General features: G+C 38.9%; 1 protein-coding gene across 4 annotated transcripts in view; it reads right to left on the bottom strand.

Annotated features, from left to right (window-relative positions):
- Nucleotides 1-21938, bottom strand: part of LOC126236641 (phospholipid-transporting ATPase IF-like) — a 683598-nt gene that overhangs the window by 17574 nt on the left and 644086 nt on the right. For all 4 annotated transcript variants that reach the window (XM_049946098.1, XM_049946097.1, XM_049946100.1 and 1 more), the window contains 2 exons: nt 16646-16805; nt 37-140 (listed from right to left, as the gene is read on the bottom strand). In XM_049946098.1, coding sequence (XP_049802055.1) covers nt 57-140; nt 16646-16805 — 244 coding nt within the window. In that variant the 3' untranslated portion in view covers nt 37-56. The remainder of the gene's footprint in view (nt 1-36; nt 141-16645; nt 16806-21938) is intronic.

The following is a 21938-nucleotide window of genomic DNA, read 5'->3' as shown; positions in this document are numbered from 1 at the left end:
TGTGAATATATGTTGGAGGGAGAACACTCAACTCACCTTACAGCAGTTCCATGTCCTCAACATCTTGTAACTACAGTATCATTTAAATTGGTTCTTTTTCTTCTAGGATTGAAATACTGCATTGCGGTTTGACTTCGCTCCTAAAATTAAAAATAAAAAGGATGAAACAGAAAATGATCTTTTAAGCTTTTGACGTTTTATTTGATATAGTATGCTTGATTGACTGGTGAGAATAATGTCAAATAAAAACAAACTTGCATATGTTTGAAGTTATGAATAATTGTAGGATTATGATCAAAGAAACTGAGGAATTTTTCAGGCCTTTACTGACCAAAATAAATGACATAATTTCTATAGAATCTTGCAAAAGATGTAAATGAACACAGGCTTGCGAGCAATAAATCAATGTTGTTGTTGCTGTTGGCTTCAGTTCGATGATTGATCTGATGCAGTTCTCCATACTGCTATACCCTATGCAAGCTTCATCACCTCCAAATAATAATTACAAACTGCAGCCTTTTGAACTTACTTGCTGTATTCATCACAATTTTTACCTCCTTCCATTTACTGCCATTAACAAATTGACAATTCCTTAATGTCTTAGGATGTGTGCTATTGACACCTTCCTATTACCCGTCTAATCTACAGTATTATTCTTATCTTGCACTGCCGGCTGCGGTGGCAAATCGGTTCTAGGCGCTTCAGTCCGGAACCGCGCGACTGCTACGGTCGCAGGTTTGAATCCTGCCTCTGGCATGGATGTGTGTGATGTCTTTAGGTTAGTTAAGTTTAAGTAGTTCTAAGTTCTAGGGGACTGATGACCACAGATGTTAAGTCCCATAGTGCTCAGAGCCATTTTTCTATTGCACTACGTTGCACTACTTGCAAACATCTCTTGTCTGAACTGCTTATCATTCCTATGTCACCTCCACACAGTGTTACATTCCAGACAAATACTTGCTGATATTTGGAACATCCTGGATGGAATAACAACAATGTTAACAATAATATCAATATCAATAATAATAATAATAATAATAATAATAACAACAATATCCTTTCCACTTTCTAATACTTGAATTCATATTAGATGTTAACAAATTCTTAATTTCAGAAATGTTTTTCATGCTATAGCTAGCATGAATTTTGTATTCTCTTTACTTTGGCCTCATCAGTTGTTCTGCTACCCAAAGCCAATTTCATCTACTACTTTTAGTATCTCTTTTTCTGCTCTAATTCCTTCAACATAACATGAAGAGAGATGAAAATTTAATAGTCATGGGGGACTGGAATTCAATACTGGGAAAAGGAAGGGAAGGAAAATTGTAGGTGAATATGGAATGGGGGTAAGGAATGAAAGAGGAAGGCACCTGGTGGAATTTTGCATGAAGCACATACATCACTAAGGTATGATAGATACCGCCTAAAGGAAAATTAGAGAGACCTTTGGAGAAAAGAGAACCACTTGTATAAATATCAAGAGCTCAGATGGAAAACCAGTTCTACGCAAGGAGGGGAAGGCAGAAAGGTGGAAGGAGTATATAGAGGGTCTATACAATGACAATTTACTTGAGGGCAACATTATGCAAATGGAAGAGGACATAGTTGAAGATGAAATGGGAGATATGGTACTGTGTGAAGAGTTTGACAGAGCACTGAAAGACCTAAGTCGAAACAAGGCCCCAGAGGTAGACAGCATTCCAGTAGAACTACTGATAGCCTTGGGAGAGCCAGCCATCATAAAACTCTACCTTCTGATGAGCAAGACGTATAAGACAGACGAAATACCCTCAGACTTCAAGAAGAATATATTAATTCCAATCCCAAAGAAAGCAGGTGTTGACAGGTCTGAAAATTATCGAACTATTAGTTTAATATGTCATGGTTGCAAAATATTAACATGAATTCTTTACAGATAAATGGATTCCTTAGAAATGTTGGAACATGCGAGGCAATACTGACCATACGATTTATTTTAGAAGGTAGATTAAGGAAAGGCAAACCTCCTTAGAGAAAGCTTTTGACAATGTTGACTGGAATACTCTATTTCAAGTTCTGAAGGTGACAGAGGTCAAATACAGGGAGCGAAAGGCTATTTACAATTTTTACAGAAACCAGGTGGCACGGAAGGGAAGCAGTGGTTCGGAACGGAGTGAGACAGGGTTGTAGCCTATACCTGATGTTATTCAATGTATATATTGAGCAAGCAGTAAAGGAAACAAAAGAAAAATTTGGAGTAGCAATTAAAATCTATGGAGAAGAAATAAAAACTTTGAGGTTTGCCGATGACTTAATTCTGTCGGAGATGGCAAAGGACCTGGAAGAGCAGTTGAATGGAATGGAGAGTGTCTTGAAAGGAGGATATAAGATGAACACCAACAAAAGCAAAACGAGGATAATGGAATGTAGTTGTATTTAATCAGGTGATGCTCAGGGAGTTAGATTAGGAAATGAGACACTTTAAGTAGTAGCTGAGTTTTGCTTTTTGTGAAGCAAAATAACAGAGAATGGTCGAAATAGAGAGGATATAAAATGTAGACTGGCAATGGTAACGAAAGTGTCTCTGAAGAAGAGAAATTTGTTAACATCAAGTATGGATTTAAGTGTCAGGAAGTCGTTTCTGAAAGTATTTGTATGGAGTGTAGCCATGTATGGAAGTGAAACATGGACGATAAATAGTTTGGACAAGAAGAGAAGAGAAGCTTTCGAAATGTGGTTCTATAGAAGAATGCTGAAGATTAAATGGGTGGATCACATAACTAATGAGGAGGTATTGAATAGAATTGGGGAGAAGAGGAGTTTGTGGCACAACTTGACCAGAAGAAGGGATCGGTTGGTAGGACATGTCCTGAGGCATCAAGGGATCACCAATTTAGTACTGGAGGGTAAAAATCGTAGAGGGAGACCAAGAAATGAATACACTACACCGATTCAGAAGGATGTAGGTTGCAGTAGGTACTGGGAGATGAAGAAGCTTGCACAGGATAGAGTAGCATGGAGAGCTGCATCAAACCAGTCTCTGGACTGAAGACCACAACAACAACAATGACAAGCTGGTTAACTTGTTTTGCTTTTGTTAATGTTCACCTTATATTCTCTTTTCAAGGCACTATCCATTCCATTTAATTGCTCTTCCGGAACCTTTACAGTGTCCATGGCAAATCTCAAAAGTTTTTAATTTTTATCCTTGAACTTTAATTTGCACTCCATATTTCTTCTTGGTTTTGTTTATAGCTTGCTCGCCGTATAGACTGAAATAACATTGGGGATAGGCTACAACCCTCTCTTGCTCCCTTTTCAGTCACTGCTTCCTTTTCATGTCCAGTGACTGCAGTTTGGTTTCTGCAGAAATTTTAAATAAACTTCCACAGCAGGGTGTTGATTAACAATTACACTTATTCTTCACTGTCCACCTTATAGTGTGTGATTGATAATTTCACAAGGCCATTCCACCAATTACTACATACATAATGTCTCTTATGTTTCACAGTTGTGAATATCCTCAACTCTCGCATATATTACCTGACAGAGGTTTGATAATGTGAATAGTGCAAAGTTCCACAGTAATTCAGAGTGTGATTTTAACGATATGTACCCTTACAATTGGCTAGCTAGGTCAGGTCGAAGGTTGGAGGAAGGCAGGGACATAACACTCCAATAAGACCATGCCTAATAAACACGCTGTGAATAGTTAAGGACAACTTCATCTTGTTTCTGAATAAATTTTTACACATCTCACCAGACTCTTTGTGCTTTGATCAATAAGTGATCCATGAGAAGAGATGTTAGATGCTCTGCTTAGTACATGTAAGTTCCAGTGATGTCATTGTCCTGGTCTAGGTGGAAAATATTAGGGTATAGCACCAAGATAACTCAGGCAGTGTCTTGAGGCCAACTGGTGTGGTAAGCTATTTCTGTATCCACATCTTGGCAGATGAATTATCACTTAATAGGCTATAACATGACTTTAGAAGTCCAATTACTTCTAGCCGGCCGCGGTGGCCGAGCGGTCCTAGGCACTTCAGTCCGGAACTGCGCAACTGCTATGGTCGCAGGTTCAAATCCTGCCTCGGGCATGGATGTGTGTGATGTCCTTAGGTTAGCTAGGTTTAAGTAGTTCTAAGGGGACTGATGACCTCAGATGTTAAGTCCCGTAGTGCTCAGAGCCATTTGAACCACCCAATTACTTCTTCGTCTTTTTATTTAGGGACAATAAATTGCAGAGCTTTAGGATTCTGAAGATAGGTTAGAGGAGTTTGATAGGGAGGTAAACAGATAAAAATAAAATGGGAAATAATAGATTGTATTATCAGAAGTATAGCAAGAAAATGAAGACCCAATAGATTTAAAATGTGGACTGATTTCATTACAGAGCAACAGAGAAGGGAGAAAAATCAAGTGTAAGCTTTACTGTAAACAGAAAATTAAACAATGTTACAGGTACTAAAGCAATCAGAAACAGAATAACAAGCAGGAGCTTTATAAATAAAAAATAAAAGATGTCCCATGGAGAGCATTCATATGTTGGCAATCACACTCACATCCTGAGAGCAGTTACAATACTTCTACGAATAATTACAGAATTTGATAAACGACAGCAAATCTCACTGCAATAAAAGTAATTAAAATGTCATTTTTCAGAGGGAAACTTTAAATATTACACTATATATGACATAATCCTATGTTAACAAAAGTTTGGGAGCACAACAGTATTTGTCCTTAACATGGTTACAAGAATGAACCAGACAAACTGTTTTTGTTACGAACGAACTGGAACGAAAAATGGAATTGCTTATATCTTATTTTAAAAAATAATAAAGAAAGAAACTGTCCAAGATATGGTAGTTCTGAAGCACTCGTGCATATGCAAGTGAATATAGACTCAAAAGATGATGGGAAAATAATAATTTTGGAGCTATACAGAATCAGACTCACCAGGCAACAAGTAAGAAATGTAAATTTTCAAAGTTTATTTTATAATGGGAAGCTATACCAGGTTAAAATAATCTTAGAAAATGGGATGAAAGTGGAAATTATTTAACAAAGGTGCTTATGCAATCAGCAGATGATGTCACATGGATGAAGAAAGCAGAAAAAAAGAAAACACAAATAGAATGAGGCAAGTATTTAATGGTATGGTGCAAGTTTTGAACAGTGATAGAATCTGTTGAATTTCACAAAACTGTTCAAAAATATGTTCAAGACAGTATGAGAAGACACAATGAAAATTTGATAAGAGAAACACTAAGGATGTGAAGAAAATGAAACAAAAGCTGATGTTTGGATGATGGCACATTTCAGCTATTAAAATGGCTGGTGGCACAATAACTAATAACAGAAGGAAAATTGTATGAGCATTCAAAGGTTTCATTGGTATTTAAGAAATATAGATAAGTAACAATGAAAATTATGATGTTCCAGATGAAATGTTAAATGATGTTATGAAGTATAAAGAAATAAATGGTGCCTGGATGTGAGATGTTATAATAGGAAAGGAAGTTAGAAGCACAGTAATACAATGGAAAATTACGAAGTTCCTAACAGAATGCCTGTGGATCAGTGCAGTTCTCTGGAATTTGAATACTGTAACTATTCTTCTACACAAGAAAGGGGCAGGCAGGTGTAAGATTGAAGATGTAGTCCTCTAGGCCTCCTCTATGTAATGTACAAAATATTCACTCAAATCATTACCAGCAACTACAGGAAAAATAATGGATTCAGTGAAGCAAAGGAACAATGTGATTTTAGAAGTGAATAAAGAACAAAGGACCATTTGCAAATCATGAAAAAAATGATATGATGCAGTAGTGAGTATGCATTACTGCTTCGCCTAGTATTCTTAGATTTTCCAAAAGATTTTGACAGAAAGGTACATTGAGAATTTCAGAATTAGAAGAGTTGTCAAACAAGGTGACTCTATAGTATTAAAACTATCCTCAGCAGCCCTACAGTATTTTCAGATTCTTAAACTGGGAGCACAAAGAATAAATACATGTTGATAGATCATACCTAAACCATATCACTTTTCCTCTAGTGCAAATAAGCTTCAACAATAATGGTTGACCTTAAGAGAATAAATTTTAAAGGTGGTTTGAAATTCAATAACAATAAGAAAAAAATAATTTATAACCAACACACTGAAAAGAAAACAGTACTATTTAACAATGCAGTCATACACTGAAGAGCCAAAGAAACTGGTACACCAGCCTAATATCATGTTGAGCCCCCGTGAGCATGCAGAACTGCAGCAGTACGATGTGGCAAGAACTCAACTAATGTCTGAAATAGTGCCGGCGGAAACTGACACCATGACTCCTGCAGGGCTGTCCATAAATCTGTAAGAGTACAAGGAGGTGGAGATCTCTTCTGAACAGCATGTTGCAAGGCATCCCAGATTTGCTCAATAATGCTTATGTCTTGGGAGTTTGGTGGCCAGTGGAAGTGTTCAAACTCGGAAAAGAGTTCCTGGAGCTACTCTGTAGCAGTTCTGGACATGTGGGGTGTCACATTGTCCTGATGGAATTGCCCAAGTTCGTCGGAATGCACAATGGACATGAATGGGTGCAGGTGATCAGACAGGATGCTTACATACACATCACTTGCAGAGTCGTATCTATACGTATCAGGGATCCCATCTCTCTCCAACTGCACACGCTCCACACCATTACAGAGCATCCAACAGCTTGAACAGTCCTCTGCTGACATGCATGGTCCATGGATTTATGAGGTTGTCTCCATACCCGCTCACATCCATCCACTTGATACAATTTGAAACAAGCCTCATCCAACCAGGAAACACGCTTCCAGTCATCGACAGTCCAATGTCAGTGTTTACAGACCCAGGCGAGGCATTATGATTCATGTTGCTCAATCATCACGGATACACGAATGGGCCTTTGGCTATGAAAGCCCATATTAATGATGTTTCATTGAATGGTTAGCACACTGACACTTGTCGATCGTGCTATATTGAAATCTGCAGCAATTTTCCAGAAGGGTTGCATTTCTGTCACATTGAATGATTCTCTTCAGTCGTCATTGCCCCCTTCTTGCAGGATCTTTTTCCAGCTGCAGCAATGTTGGAGATTTGATGCTTTACCAGATTCCTTATATTCATGGTACACTTGTGAAAAGGTCGTACTGGAAGTCCTCACTTCATCATTACCTCAGAGATGCTGTGTCCCATTGCTCGTGTGCTCATTCAGACTCACTTAAATCTTGGTAACCTTCCATTGTAGCAGCAGTAACTGATCTAACAACTGTGCCAGACACTTGTTGTCTTATACAGGTGTACCGCAGGGCTGTACTCTGCCTGTTTACATATCTCTGTATTTGAATACGCATGCGTATACCAGTTTCTTTGGCACTGCAGTGTAGAAACAGTTGATGCTATTTTGTACTTGGAGCCATTGATGACAACTAGCTAAAAGGAAAAGCTGTAAACAGAAGAATAAAAGTGGCCCTGTATGCTTTTGATAAACCAAAATGAAAACTGATTTTGCAATACGTCCCAAAAGGAAAGCTTACAATCAGTATGTGCCAAAAAAGCTTATTTCCACATGGGAGTTAAACTCTGTTACAAACTTCACAATGTTCAACTCTACACTGAAATATCAACAATACTAGGAAAAGTACAGATTGCTACTCACTGTAAAGGTGACCTGTTGAGTTGTAGACAGACACAACAGAAACACCGTTCCACATTTAGATTTTGGCCAAAGCCTTCTTCATCAAAGAAAACACACACACATTCACACAAGCAAGCACATGTCACACACATGACTGCTACCACTACAATACTGACTGGACTGTGACTGTCGCGTGAATAGCTATCTGGAGGGGAAGGGATAGCAGGGTACCTGCCAATGCTGCTCCTGGCAGTCTCTAGCGCCTGCAACACAATGTTCATCTCTCCTCCCACCTGTACCCTACTATCCCCCCCCCCCCCCCCCCCCTTCCTCACACCACTCCAGACTGGTATTCATGTGTCAGTCAAATTCCAGCTGGAGCTGGTGGTGGTAGTGGTCATGTGTGGTTGAGGTGTGCTTGCTTGTGTCAATTTGTGTGTATGTTTTATTCGGTGAAGAAGGCTTTGGCTGAAAGCTAAATATGTAACAATCTTTTCATTGTGCCTTTCAGCAATGCAGCAGGTCAACTTTATGGTGAGTAGCAATCTATCCTTCTCCTAATATTGTTCAATGCATGTAGTGTATTATTTAAAATTTGAAATATGTGTGCATATAAATAACTTTTACCTGCATAAATATCAACTGACTTGTCCAATAACTAAGAAAGTTATTTTTTCTCTAGTCCAAGAAATAAGAAAAGTCTGAGACAATAGCGTAAAGTAGGTAGATGACATTACAAAATACGCAGGGGCATTATGGCTAATGATAACTGCACCTCCTGATTGTCATAATAAAGGCTCAGTTAACCACGAGAAGTACTTGGGAGCCTTCCTGAATCATGACCACAAAAGTGCATCCTCAACACACAACACACGAGTGTTGTTGTTTTCAACAGACTGATGTCTCAACCTTGTGGACCACCTAATCACACTTTATTCATGTCATTTTGGTAGCAATGAGCTGTTGTGTTTTCTTGATGAAAGTTACTCGTGGGTGCTGCAGGCCAGCAAGTGGATGCACTTGATGTGAGAGTAGGTTCATGTGTGGTTTACAATGAGTGACAATGACAGACTTTAAGGGCTCTTGTACTGAAGAAAGCAATAACCTGAAATTTATCAATCATACTAATCGTTGTGTTTTCAGATACACCACATTGTGGTAGCAAGCAGTTCCATATGTTCCGATAGAAAGAGTTGCCTACTATATAAACTGCTTTGCGATATTGTATATGTGTTCTTGTCTTTGAATTTAAGCAAACATATAACACACAAAACTGAAAACGACACTCTGGATGGATGCCACTTTCTTCTGCCAACCTTTTAACTGTCAGTTTCATTCCATTTAAATACCCTCTCATGAGAATACCTTCACTGGATGTCTGGCCTGTTACCTGGTAGGGTGCCTTATGATTCATGATGTACTCCTACCCTGTGTATCATGACTCATCCCTCATGACCTTTTTCCATGACTGTACGCCCCACAATGTGTTATGAGTAGAGAAATGTGTGTTGGATGACCCATGCTCAGTGGTTAGTATTATTCAACATTGAGATGGTGAACATTTGCCACAATAGCCACAATTTTTTTCTCCTCAATTCTACTCAGTACCTCCTCATTACCTACAGAATCTAACCATGTAATCTTCAACATTCTTCTGTTGCACCACATTTCAGAAGCCTCTATTCTCTTCTTGTCTGTTTGCCATCCATGTTTCACTTCCATACATGGTCATGCTCCCCACAAATACTTTCAGGAAAGAGTTCCTAACACTTAAATCTATATTTAATGTTAACAAATTTCTCTTCCTCAGAAATGCTTTTCTTGTGATTGCCAGTCTCCATTTTACACCCTCTCTACTTTGGCCATCATCAGTTATTTTTCTGCCCAAATAACAAAACCTATGCACTACTTTAAGTGTCTCATTTCTCAAGGTATTTGTATCTCAAGGTCTTTGATATTAGTATCAACTGATTTAATTCGACTAAACTCCATTATTGTTGTTCTGCTTTTGTTGATGATCATCTTCCTCCTTTCAAGACACTGTCCATTCTGTAGAACTGCTCTCCCATGTCCTTTACTGTCTCTGATGAAATTACAATGTCATTGGCAAACCTCAAAGCTTTTATTAATTCTCCCTGAACTTTAATTGTGACTAAATTTTTCTTAATTTCTACTCTAAATTTTTCTTTCATTTCCTTCACTGCTTGCTCAATGTACAGATTGATTAACATCAGGGCTAGGCTACAACTCTGTCTCACTCCATTCTCAATCACTGCTTCCCTTTCATGCCCCAACTCTTATGACTGCCATCTGGTTGCTGTAAAAGTTATAAATAACCTTTCATTCCCTGTATCTTAGCACTGTTAACTTCAGAATTTCAAAGAGAATGTTGCAGTCAACATTGTCAAAAGCTTTATCCAAGTCTACAAATGCTATAAATGTAGGTTTGCCTTTTCTTAACCTATCTTCTAAGATAATAGTAGAGTCACGCATGAACCTATATTTCTCTGAAATCCTAAATGATCTTCCTTGAGGTCAGCTTGTACTAGTTTTTCAATTCTCCTGTAAAATATTCGTGTTATTATTTTGCAGTTGTGACTTATTAAACTGATATTTTGGTAATTTTCACACTTGTCAGCAACTGCTTTCTTTGGAATTGGAATTATTACACTATTCTTGAAGTCTGAGAGTAATTTTCCTGCTCCACACATCTTGCACACCAGGTGGAGTTGTTTTGCCATGGCTGGTTCTCCAAAGGCTATCAGTAGTTTAATGGACTGTCATTACTCCCAAAGCCTTGTTTCAATGTATGTCTGTCAGTGCTTTGTCAAATTCTTCTTGCAGTATCATACTTCCCATCTCATCGTCATCTACATCCTCTTCCATTTCTATAATACTGCCTTCAGCTTCATCTCCCTTGTACACACCTTCTATATACTCCTTTCACCTTTTAGCTTTCTTTTCTTTGCTTAGAACTATTTTTCTGTCTGTACTCTTGATATTCACACAGCTGCTTCTCTTTTCCCCAAAGGCATCTTTAATTTTCTATTAAGCAGTATCTATCTTACCCCTAGTGAAATATTCTTCCAAATCCTTACATTTGTCCACTCCTGTTCAGCTATTTTGCACTTCCTGTCACACTCATTTTTTAGACTTTGTATTCCCTTTAGCCTGCTTCATCTTCATATTTTCTCCTTTTATTAGTTAAATTCAATATCTCCTGTGTTACCCAGGGATTTTTACGTGGCCTTGTCTTTTTACATATTTGATCTGCTACAGCCTTCATTATTTCATCTCATAAAGTTAACCATTCATTTTCTACTGTATTCCTTTCCCCTGTTCTTGTCAACTGATACCTAATGCCCTCTCTGAAACTCTCAACAAGCTCTGGTTCTTTCAACTTGTCCAGGTCCCATCTCCTTAATTTCCTACTTTTCTGCAATTTCTTCAGCTGTAATCTACAATTCATATCCAATAAATTGTGGTCAGAGTCCACATCTGCCCCTGGAAAAGTCTTACAATTTAAAATCTGGTTCTGAAATCTCTGTCTTACCATTACATAGTCAATCTGAAACCTTCTGGTGTCTCCAGGTCTCTTTCACATATGCAACCTTCTTTCATAGGTCTTAAACCAAGTGTTAGTGATGATTAAAATATACTCTGTGCAAAATTTTAGGTGGCTTTCTCTTTCATTCATTTCCCCAGTCCATATTCAACTGCTATTTTTCCTTTTCCTACTATTGAACCCACAACATACTGTAAATTGTGCTAAATCGTACATAATGCCCACATAGCACTCACCTGCCATACCATTGGCTATCACTAGATCTGATGACATCCCAGTCACAACTTGTGCTGCATTATTCTGCTTGCCAAGGTGACAGAAGCACTTTTTCTCTCCAGAGTACACTAACAGTGTCTAATTTAATTGCTCATGAGTGTATATACACTGAAGCACCAAAGAAATTGAGTATAGGCATGGTTATTCAAATACGAAGATATGTGAACAGGCTGAATGTGGCACTGTGGTTGGCAATGACTATATAAGACAACAAGTGTCTGGTGCAGTTGTTAAACCAGTTATTGCTGCTACAATTGCAGATTACCAAGATTTAAGTGAATTTGAATGTGGTATGATAGTCGGCACATGAGCGATGAGACACAACATCTCTGAGGTAGTGATGAAATGGGGATTTTCCCGTACAACTATTTCACGAGTGTACCAAGAATATCAGGAATCCGGCAAAGCATCAAATCTCTGACATCACTGTGGCCAGAAAAAGATCCTGCACAAAAGGGACCAATGACAACTAAAGAGAATAATTCAACATGACAGAAGTGCAACCCTTCCTCAAATTGCTGCAGATTTCAATGCTGGACCATAAGTGTCAGCATACAAACCATACAACGAAACATAATCAACATTGGCTTTCATAGCTGAAGGCCCACTCATGTACCCTTGATGACTGCGTGACACAAAGCTTTACACCTTGCCTGGGCTCAGAATTAGTATTTATTGCTGCAGGTTATAATGCACAGGTAGTATTGGGAACAGAAAGCTGGTTGAAACCAGACGTCAGTGACAACGAAATCTTAACTTCAGATTCGAATGTTTATTGTAAGGATAGGTTAGTCACCAATGGTGGCAGAATGTTGATTGCAGTAAAAAATTTGATAAAATCTAGTGAGGTTACCATGAATGTGAATTAATCTGGGTGAAACTGAGTATCAAAGAACAGTCAAAAATGGTGATCAGATGCTTTTATAGACCACCTGGGTCAGGATCTGTAGTTGTAGAGCGCTTCAGACAGAACTTGCAGAATATCATTAGTAATTTTCCTGATCATGCCGTTGTAATAGGGGGTGACTTCAACTTACCAGGTATAGATCTGGAGTGTTACACCATCAAAATTGGTGCCAGAGACAGGGATTCATGTGGTATTGTTCTGGATGTCTTGTCCAAAAAATTACCTTGAGTAGATAGTCAGAGAACCAACTCATAAGGGTAACATCTTAGACCTCCTGTCAACAAACAGACCTGAACTTATTGAATCAGTTAACATAGAGGAAGGTATCAGTGATCATAACACTGTGATAGAATCTATGTCGACGGGTCCTACAAGGAATGTTAAGAAAGGTAGGAAGATATATTTGCTCAGCATGGGTGACAGGATACAAATTTCAGAATATCTCAGCAGTCAGCATTGAGGACAAATATGTGGAGAACAAACGAAAAAAATTCAAATGCATCATTCAATATGCCCTAGACAAGTATGTTCCGAGTAAGGTTTTAAGGGATGGGAAAGATCCACCATGGTTTAATAGCCATGTCAGAAAAGCACTACGTAAACAAAGAGCACTTCATCTCAGATTCAAGAGAAGTAAAAACCTAGCTGATAAACAAAAGCTGAATGAAACAAAAATGAGAAAAGCATTGCGTTCAATGATTTTGAAAGTAAGACATTGTCAACCAACCCGAGTAAAAACCCTAAGAGACTTTGGTCAAACATAATATCAGTAAGTGGGTCAAAATCGTCTATTCATTCTTTCAGCGACCACACCAGCACTGAAATGGAAGTTAAGAGAGAGAAGGCCAAAATGCTGAATTCGGTTTTCTGAAGTTGTTTCACCACGGAAGATTGTAACATTGTCTCTCATTTCGATCATCGTATGAAAGTCGAACTGCCAGATATTGAGATAGCCAATCACGGAACTGAAAAGCAGCTACAATTGCTTAGTAGTGGAACGGCGTCAGGACCAGATGAGATACTTAAAAGATTCTATAAAGATTATGTGAAAGAACTTGCTTCACTTCTAGCAGTAATTTATTGTAGATCTCTTGAGCAACGAAAGGTACCTAACAACTGGATAAAAGACTGTAAGACAGATCCACACAATTATAGACCAATATTGTTGATGTCAATTTGTTGTAGAATTATGGGACATGTTTTATGCTCAAGAATTATGATGGTTTTGGAAAATGAACATCTCCTCTATAAAAATCAAGATGGATTCTGCAAACAGAGATCCTGTGAAACTCAGCTCACTCTGTTCCTCCATGGGGTACGCAGCACAGTGGACAACAGCGCTGAGGTTGATGCCGTGTTCCTTGATTTCAGTAAGGCATTTGCCACTATCCCACATTGCCGTTTAATGAAACAAATATGAGCTTACAGAGTATTTGAGCAGACTTGTTATTGGATTCATGACTTTCTTGCAGATAGAACTCAACATGTCGCTCTTAATGGAACAAAATTGATAGATGTAAAGGTAATATCCGGAGTACCACAGGGAAGTGTGATAGGACAGTTGCTGTTTACAATATATATATATATATATATATATATATATATATATATATATATATATATATATATATATATATATATATATATATACGATCTAGTAGAAGGCGTCAGATGCTCTTTAAGGCTATTTGCAGGTGATACAGTTGTCTATACCAAAGTAGCAATACTGGAAGATAGTAAGAATTTACAGGACGACCTGCAGAGAACTGATGATTGGTGCAGGCTCTGGCAGTTAACCCTGAACGTAAATAAATGTAGCATATTGCACACATACGTAGGAAAAGAAATCCACTACTGTACAGCTACACTATTGATGACAAACAGCTGGACACAGTGTCTAATGTACAATATCTAGGTGTAACTATCCAGAGCAACCTTAAGTGGAATGACCACATAAAACAGATAGTGGGTAAGCTGACACCAGACTCAGATTCATCGGAAGAATCTTAAGGAAATGTAACTCATTCACAAAAGAAGTGGCTTATAAGGCACTGTTTGCCTGATTTTTGAGTACTGTTCATTTATGTGGGATCCCTGCCATGTAGGACTGATAGAGGAGATAGAGAAGATCCAACGAAGAGTGGCGCGTTTCAGCATGAGATCATTTAGCTGGCGAGAGAGCATTACAGAGATGCTAAACAAACTCCACTGGCAGATGTTACAAGAGAGGCATTGTGCACCATGGAGAGATTTACTATTGAAATTTTGGGACAGCACTTTTCAGGTGGAGTCGGACAATGTACTACTTCCTCTGACATACATCTCGCATATTGACCACAAGGAGAAAATTTGAGAAATTGAGAAATTGGAGCCAGTACATAGACTTACCAACAATCATTCTTACCACTCACTATTCGTGAGTAGAACAGAATTGGAAGGATCAGATAGTGGTACTGAAAGTACCCTGTGCCACACACCATTAGGTGGCTCGCAGAGTATGATGCAGATGTAGATCAACACTGATACTGGACTGTTGATGACTGGAAACATGTTGCCTGGTTGGAGGAGCCTTGTTTCTAGACCCTGCATGTCAGGAGGGGACTGTTCAAGCTGTTGGAGGTTCTGTAATCATGTGAGGTGTGTGCAGTTGGAGTGATGTGGGACCATTGATACATCTAGATATGACTCTGACAGGTGACACGTACGTAAGCATCCTATCTGACCACCTGCATCCGTTCATGTCCATTGTGCGTTCTGATGGACTTGTGCAATTCCAGCAGGACAATGTGACACCCCCACATCCAGAATTGCTACAAAGTGGCTCCAACACTCTTCTGAGCTCAAATGCTTCCACTGGCCACCGAACTCCCCAGACATGAACATTATTGAGCATATCTGGGATGCCTTGCAACATGCTGTTCAGAAGTGATCCCCAACCCCTCATAATCTTACAGATTTATGGACAGCCCTGCAGGATTCATAGTGTCAATTGCCTCCAGCACTATCTCAGACATTAGTTGAGTGAATGCTATGACGTGTTGTGTCACTTCTGTGTGCTTGCGGGAGGCCCTATCTGTTATTAGGCAGGTGTACAAATTTCTTTGGCTCTTCAGTGTAAAACCCTTATAGTATCTTTTTTTGCCCCTATGATGTTTATCTGTATATTTATTATGAATATAATAGAGGGAAATATTCCACGTGGGAAAAATATATCTAAAAACAAAGATGATGTGACTTACCAAACGAAAGTGCTGGCAGGTCAATAGACACACAAACAAACACAAACATACACACAAAATTCAAGCTTTCGCAACCAATGGTTGCTTCATCAGGAAAGAGGGAAGGAGAGGAAAAGACGAAAGGATGTGGGTTTTAAGGGAGAGGGTAAGGAGTCATTCCAATCCCGGGAGCGGAAAGACTTACCTTAGGGGGAAAAAAGGACAGGTATACACTCGCACACACACACATATCCATCCGCACATACACAGACACAAGCAGACATTTGTAAAGGCAAAGAGTTTGGGCAGAACTCTTTGCCTTTACAAATGTCTGCTTGTGTCTGTGTATGTGCTGCTGGATATGTGTGTGTGTGCGAGTGTATACCTGTCCTTTTTTCCCCCTAAGGTAAGTCTTTCCGCTCCCGGGATTGGAATGACTCCTTACCCTCTCCCTTAAAACCCACATCCTTTCGTCTTTTCCTCTCCTTCCCTCTTTCCTGACGAAGCAACCATTGGTTGCGAAAGCTTGAATTTTGTGTGTATGTTTGTGTTTGTTTGTGTGTCTATCGACCTGCCAGCACTTTCGTTAGGTAAGTCACATCATCTTTGTTTTTAGATGTATATTTTATTATTTGCACCTTGTATTATTACACTCAACAATCCTCACTAATACCATAATACAAAGGGACATGAAATGGTGTGTAAGGATTACATTCGATGCATACTTTCTACTTCTAACTTACTGTATTTTTATGGTTTTGCAGAAATTTTAGTCTTGCCTCATTCACAGTTAACACAAGTTGTTCCACCATTAGCAAATGAGAGCCATGAGGGTATCATGAAGAACAATTCTTCTCTTATCATGAAGAACAATTCTTATCTTGTGCTACTACACTGGTTCAACTTGTAACAAGTTTATGAGAACAACTATGATACCATTTTTAATTTCAGGTCAACTAAAAGTATAGCAGAAATATAAAACACAAAATAAGGTTACTGTTTGTTTATACACTATTGAAACTTAGTTTTCTATTGTTTATAGACTACTTACACTTAGTTTTCTAAAGTATGAATTTATCTTTCCAAGTAACAATGGAAAAGTAACATCTGGTATGAGGCATACAACTGTTGTCAACACTGATATCAGCCAGAATGATGGAGATGCCAGTAACATGTTGTAAACCCAGAACAAGTTATATCCAAGGATAGACCTGAAACAGAAATGGGAAGGTAGTGTTAATCATCCAAGGTAATGCTGCTTGTAATTCTGTTGTGGTTGATAAAAAGTAACAAGAAGAAGAAAGGCCAGTACTACAAGCAAATACAGTTTCTTCTGAATCCAAAACATAAGAGAACAAAAGAAGAAAGTGTACAAATTGCCTCAAGTAAAACCCTAGCACATATTCTCTCTGTTTATACTACTTCTTCCTAATCAACAGTGCTTACAAATGCTGTACTGATTTGTCATGACTTTTAATATTATTTATTACTTATGAATTTTAATTTTCATACTACCTCTGTGTCTTGTCTTTTAACTCAAGAATCAGTTTTTATCTATTTTTGTCTCTACCTACACCTAAGTCCAAAATGTTGCAGTTTTCACATATTTCTTTACTATTATGTTACTGGCACCTGTTATTTGACTATGCTGAGCCTCCCTCTCTTTCAGTTCTCATATTCAGCTATTCTTTCCAGATTTTATACAATCTCAAGATAATTTCAATAATTCAAATCAAACAAAGTGTATTTGTCAATTGACAAGTCATAATTATCCGTATGGCCAGAGTCACATCTCTTCAACAGTACCAGTGGACTGGAATAGTTAAATTAAGGAAGGAAATAGACAAATATATCATCTCTCTGATCTTTATGTTGCACACTACTTACTGCTTCACCTAACAATTGATGATTAATGGCAGTCCTACTCATTGTGCAAAAGCATTGGAAGGAAAATATGACTTCATATTCTCAGTAAAATGAGAGCACTTGTTAACTGTATATGCGTGAATTCTTTGCTACAAAAGGGCTGATTATGTTTAACTGCATGCAACCTTATTCAGATACCAGATTAAGGTCTTATTAGATACCTTTACTATCCAGAAGTACTCTTATTGCTAAAAATTACAAAACACCATCACGTAAAAGATAATTTTCTGGCAAAATGAAACAAATTAGGTCGGTCATAATGCAAAAGATAAAATATATTTTATGTTCCTTGCTAATCTACTCTTCACAAGAAAACTAACAACAAGAACAAAGATAAAATATATTTTCTGTTCCTTGCTAATCTACTCTTCACAAGAAAACTAACAACAAGAACAACTGGCCTTTCAAAATTTAAGTGCTTTTTCTACCCAAAATGATGTCTTTTAGGTACCACAACAGAGGAAAAAAAATGCTCAGTTCATATTTTACATTTACCAATTAAGAAAAGATACACTCCTCTGAGACAGAGGTTGTGTTAATATGATAAAGGGAAGTCCTAGAGGGAATACAAACAAAGGAATAAGCTAATAAGCTAAGCTACCATGCTCCAGTATGTTCAATATTTTTTATTCTGCCAAACAAAAGTTCTTAAGTTGAGTTACCAAGTTAAAATTCTTGGTTATCTTGTATCTACAAATTATTGCCTCCGCTACGTGGGCAGTGCTTGTCTTTCAAACAATGGAAAGTCCAGGATTGAAGAACAAAAATATATAAAGGATAGATTGCTACTCATTACATGGAGGAAGCATTGAGCTGCAGGCAGGCACAATGAAAAAGACTGCTAAAATATTTAAGCTTCCAGACAAAGAACTTCTTCTGAAATACATGTAGTAAACATAACACATTCATACGAGCACAACTTTCACACACAAGGCCATTGTCTCTGGGTGCTGGGCCCATGATTGCTAATAATTTAGAAAAATGGATTTAAAAAATGATTTATTTTGTCCAAATACAAAAACAGAGTGAAAAGAAACTAGCACTTGTTTGGATATGTAGAGTCTTTTAAAAATTGTTGTAGTTTTGAACACTTGTTCCATGTATGAGTGCCTAATGTTTTGAAGGTTATCTGAAATAATTGCCTATCTCAGAGACCTTGAAAATTGTGAAAGTCCTGGTGTTTTTTGGTGTTGCAGCCCTTTGCAGAAGCAGTGGACTCAAGCTTTTGCAATCAATATTGCTTTGCCTTTTTGATCAGTTATCAGCAAACAGGGCTGTATGTGAAAAAAGAAATATGTAAGCAATTTTGAAATGCAATTTTTTCTTAAGGACTGACACTGGATCAAGGTTTTGAGAAAATATCTTCATTCTTTGAAAAGAGCACCCATGTCTCTCTACCATATTGTTATGTTTCAGAAGGTTTGAGGGGCGTAGCTTCATTCAGACGAATGATTTCCATTCTGGTGGTTCTTCTTCTTGGGAAATTATGGAGAATGCTACAGCAGTAGACATGCTAGTGAAGATAACTGCTGGCCGGGGTAGCCGAGCGGTTCTAGGCGCTACAATCTGAGCAGGTTCGAATCCTGCCTCGGGCATGGGTGTGTGTGATGTCCTTAGGTTAGTTAGGTTTAAGTAGTTCTAAGTTCTAGGGGACTGATGACCTCAGATGTTAAGTCCCATAGTGCTCAGAGCCATCTGAACCATTTTTTTGAAGATAATTTGGTGTTTGTCATCTTAAGGTGAGGAAACCTTTGGCTTGCATCTGTGTGAAATTTTTACCATTCTGTACAAAATCAAACAATGGAACATCCCGGATGGAGTAATGACACCATCATAGAAAGGACAGCTACTACACACCATATAGCGAATATGGTGAGTCACAAATAGGCATGAATTTCGGAGGACGGCGACAATTAAAACCCGTGTTCCTTAATCTCACACACACACACACACACACACACACACACACACATGACCACAGTCTCCGGCTGCTGCGGCTGGACTGTGAGCAGCAACATATGATAAGAGAAGTGACCTGGCAATGGGGTAAGGAGGAGGCTGGCACAGGGATGGGGAGCAGTAGCAGGGTAGGAGTGGAGGATGGTAAAGTAGGAGCATACAGGGATGAGGTGGGGAGAGAGTAGGGCAGCCAGGTGCAGTTGGGAGTTAGACAGAGGGCAGGGTGGGGCAGTGGGAAGGGAAAGAAGTAAACAGACTGTGGGTGCGATGGTGGAATAGAGGGCTGTCTAGTGCTGGAATGCTAAGAGGGAAGGGGCTAGATGGGTAAGGAGAATGACTAATATAGGCTGAAGCCTGGCATGTAATGGGAACATAGGATATATTGAATGGAGAGTTCCCTCTTGCACAGTTCAGAAAAGCTGGTGTTCATGGGAAGGATTCAAATGGCACTGACTCTGAAGCAGTCTTTGAAATGAAGAGCATCATGTTGGGCAGATGCTCAGCAACTGTGTGGTCCAGCTGTTTCTTGGCCACAGTTTGTCAGTGGCTGGTTAGTCGTCATGCCCACGTAGAATGCAGCACAGAGGTTGCAGCTTAGTTTATAGACCACATGACTGGTTTCACAGGTAGCCCTGTCTTCGATGGGATAGATGATGTTCGAGACTGGACTTGAGTAAGTAGTGGTGGAAGGATGTAACATACAACCACTGTGCTGCTTTCTATGTGGGTATGACAACCAACAATCTGTCTGTCCACATGAATGGCCACTGCCAAACTGTGGCCAAGAAACAACTGGACCACCTAGCCCAACATGATGTTCTTTATTTCAATGACTGCTTCACAGCCTGTACTATCTGTTTCCTTTGCACCAACACCAGCTTTTCTGAATAGCACAGGGTGGAACTCTCCCTGCAATATATCCTACGTTCCTATAACCCTCCTGGCCTCAACCTTTTTTAGTCATTGATTATCCACCAAACCCCACCCCTCTTGCCATTCCAGCACCAGACAGCCCTCTGCCCAACCAACACACCCCAAATCTTTTTATTTCTCTCCTTTTCTGCTACCGCCTGCCCCTTGTCTAACCTCCCAACTGCACCTAGCTGTCCTACCGTCTCTCCACCATGTCCCTGTATGCTCCCACAAGCAGCAACTTATAGTCTGCCACCCCTACCCTACTATTCCTCCCCCTCCCTAACCCAGCCTCCTCCTTACCTCCACCACCAGGCTGCTTCTCCCATCATGTGCTGTTGCTTGCACTCTGGTCTCAGCAGCCAGAGACTGTGGTCATGTGTGTGTGAATTGCATTCGCATGAGTGTGTGTGTGTGTGTGTGTGTGTGTGTGTTTGTGTGTGTGTGTAGGGGGGGGGGAGGGGTGTCTACCTTTTTGGCCGAAGCTTACTTGCAGACAGTCTTTTTGTTGTGCCTATCTGTGACTCAGCATCTCTGTTATCAGGTGAGCAGCAACAAAAAGCTTTGCTCATTCTGTACACCACATTCCATGACAGAGGAACAATGGCACATCAAGTGCTGTGAAATTTTAAAGAAAACTGACAGTGGTGGATATTTGTATGTAAGGTAAAACAGTAAAAAATCTTGACTTCAGTACTATGATGTTTCAGATGAATTACAAAAGAAAAAAAAGATTTTCCATTGCTTGGAAAGAAAGAAGAAGTTATTTGAAGATGAGAATACATCTGTTGCAATTCATAAAATCTGGTCTCCCAAGAAGAGAATGAAGAGGAACTTCTTTTCCATATGATAAAACAATGAGACATGTGGTGTTCAAGAACAATCACTGGAGGTGATTACAGAGTTGAGTTGTGGATGCACTGAAAACCATCTTTTGAAATCTGAAACTGAGAGTGTGGGACTTTTTATCATGGTGATGCTCCAAAAATTTGTATTAACTGTCTACTTGCAATAGATTTCAAACATTTCTTCATGAGAATTCAATTATCCAGACACAAATGTGCAAGGCTACAATAACTATTTACTTTGCCATTGCTCACAATGTAAATATCAAGTAGAGTCACATAACGAATTGACTAGACATTATAAATTCTGCAGTAATGTGAAATACTCAAGTATTGTTCAATTCGTCTTCAGACACGGCAGTAGTACAGAAAAGGCAGCATGGTAGCAGAATTTACTAAAATGATAATAGAGGCCCTTATAGAGGTAACAAGAATGTTTCTGGATTTGTCCAATGTGTTCAACACAGTACATCATGAAATATTTCTCCACAAATTAGAGATGCTAGGAACAAAAGAAGCAATAAACAGGTGATTCATCTCTCACAAATATAGTATGCAGAGTAGACATTTCAAAGACCAACAGAAATCTCAGTTGCATGGAGAAACATCTATCAGAGGTTAAACATATCAAAATAGCTGTCCCACAATGGAGCATATTGGACCCAGTACCTTTTTTGCCAATATTAGTGCCTACCAAGTGAG

Source organism: Schistocerca nitens, chromosome 2, assembly GCF_023898315.1.
Source record: "Schistocerca nitens isolate TAMUIC-IGC-003100 chromosome 2, iqSchNite1.1, whole genome shotgun sequence".
NCBI lineage: Eukaryota > Metazoa > Arthropoda > Insecta > Orthoptera > Acrididae > Schistocerca > Schistocerca nitens.
Note: the sequence above shows the minus strand (reverse complement) of the source record. Positions and strands in the feature narration are given on the sequence as shown.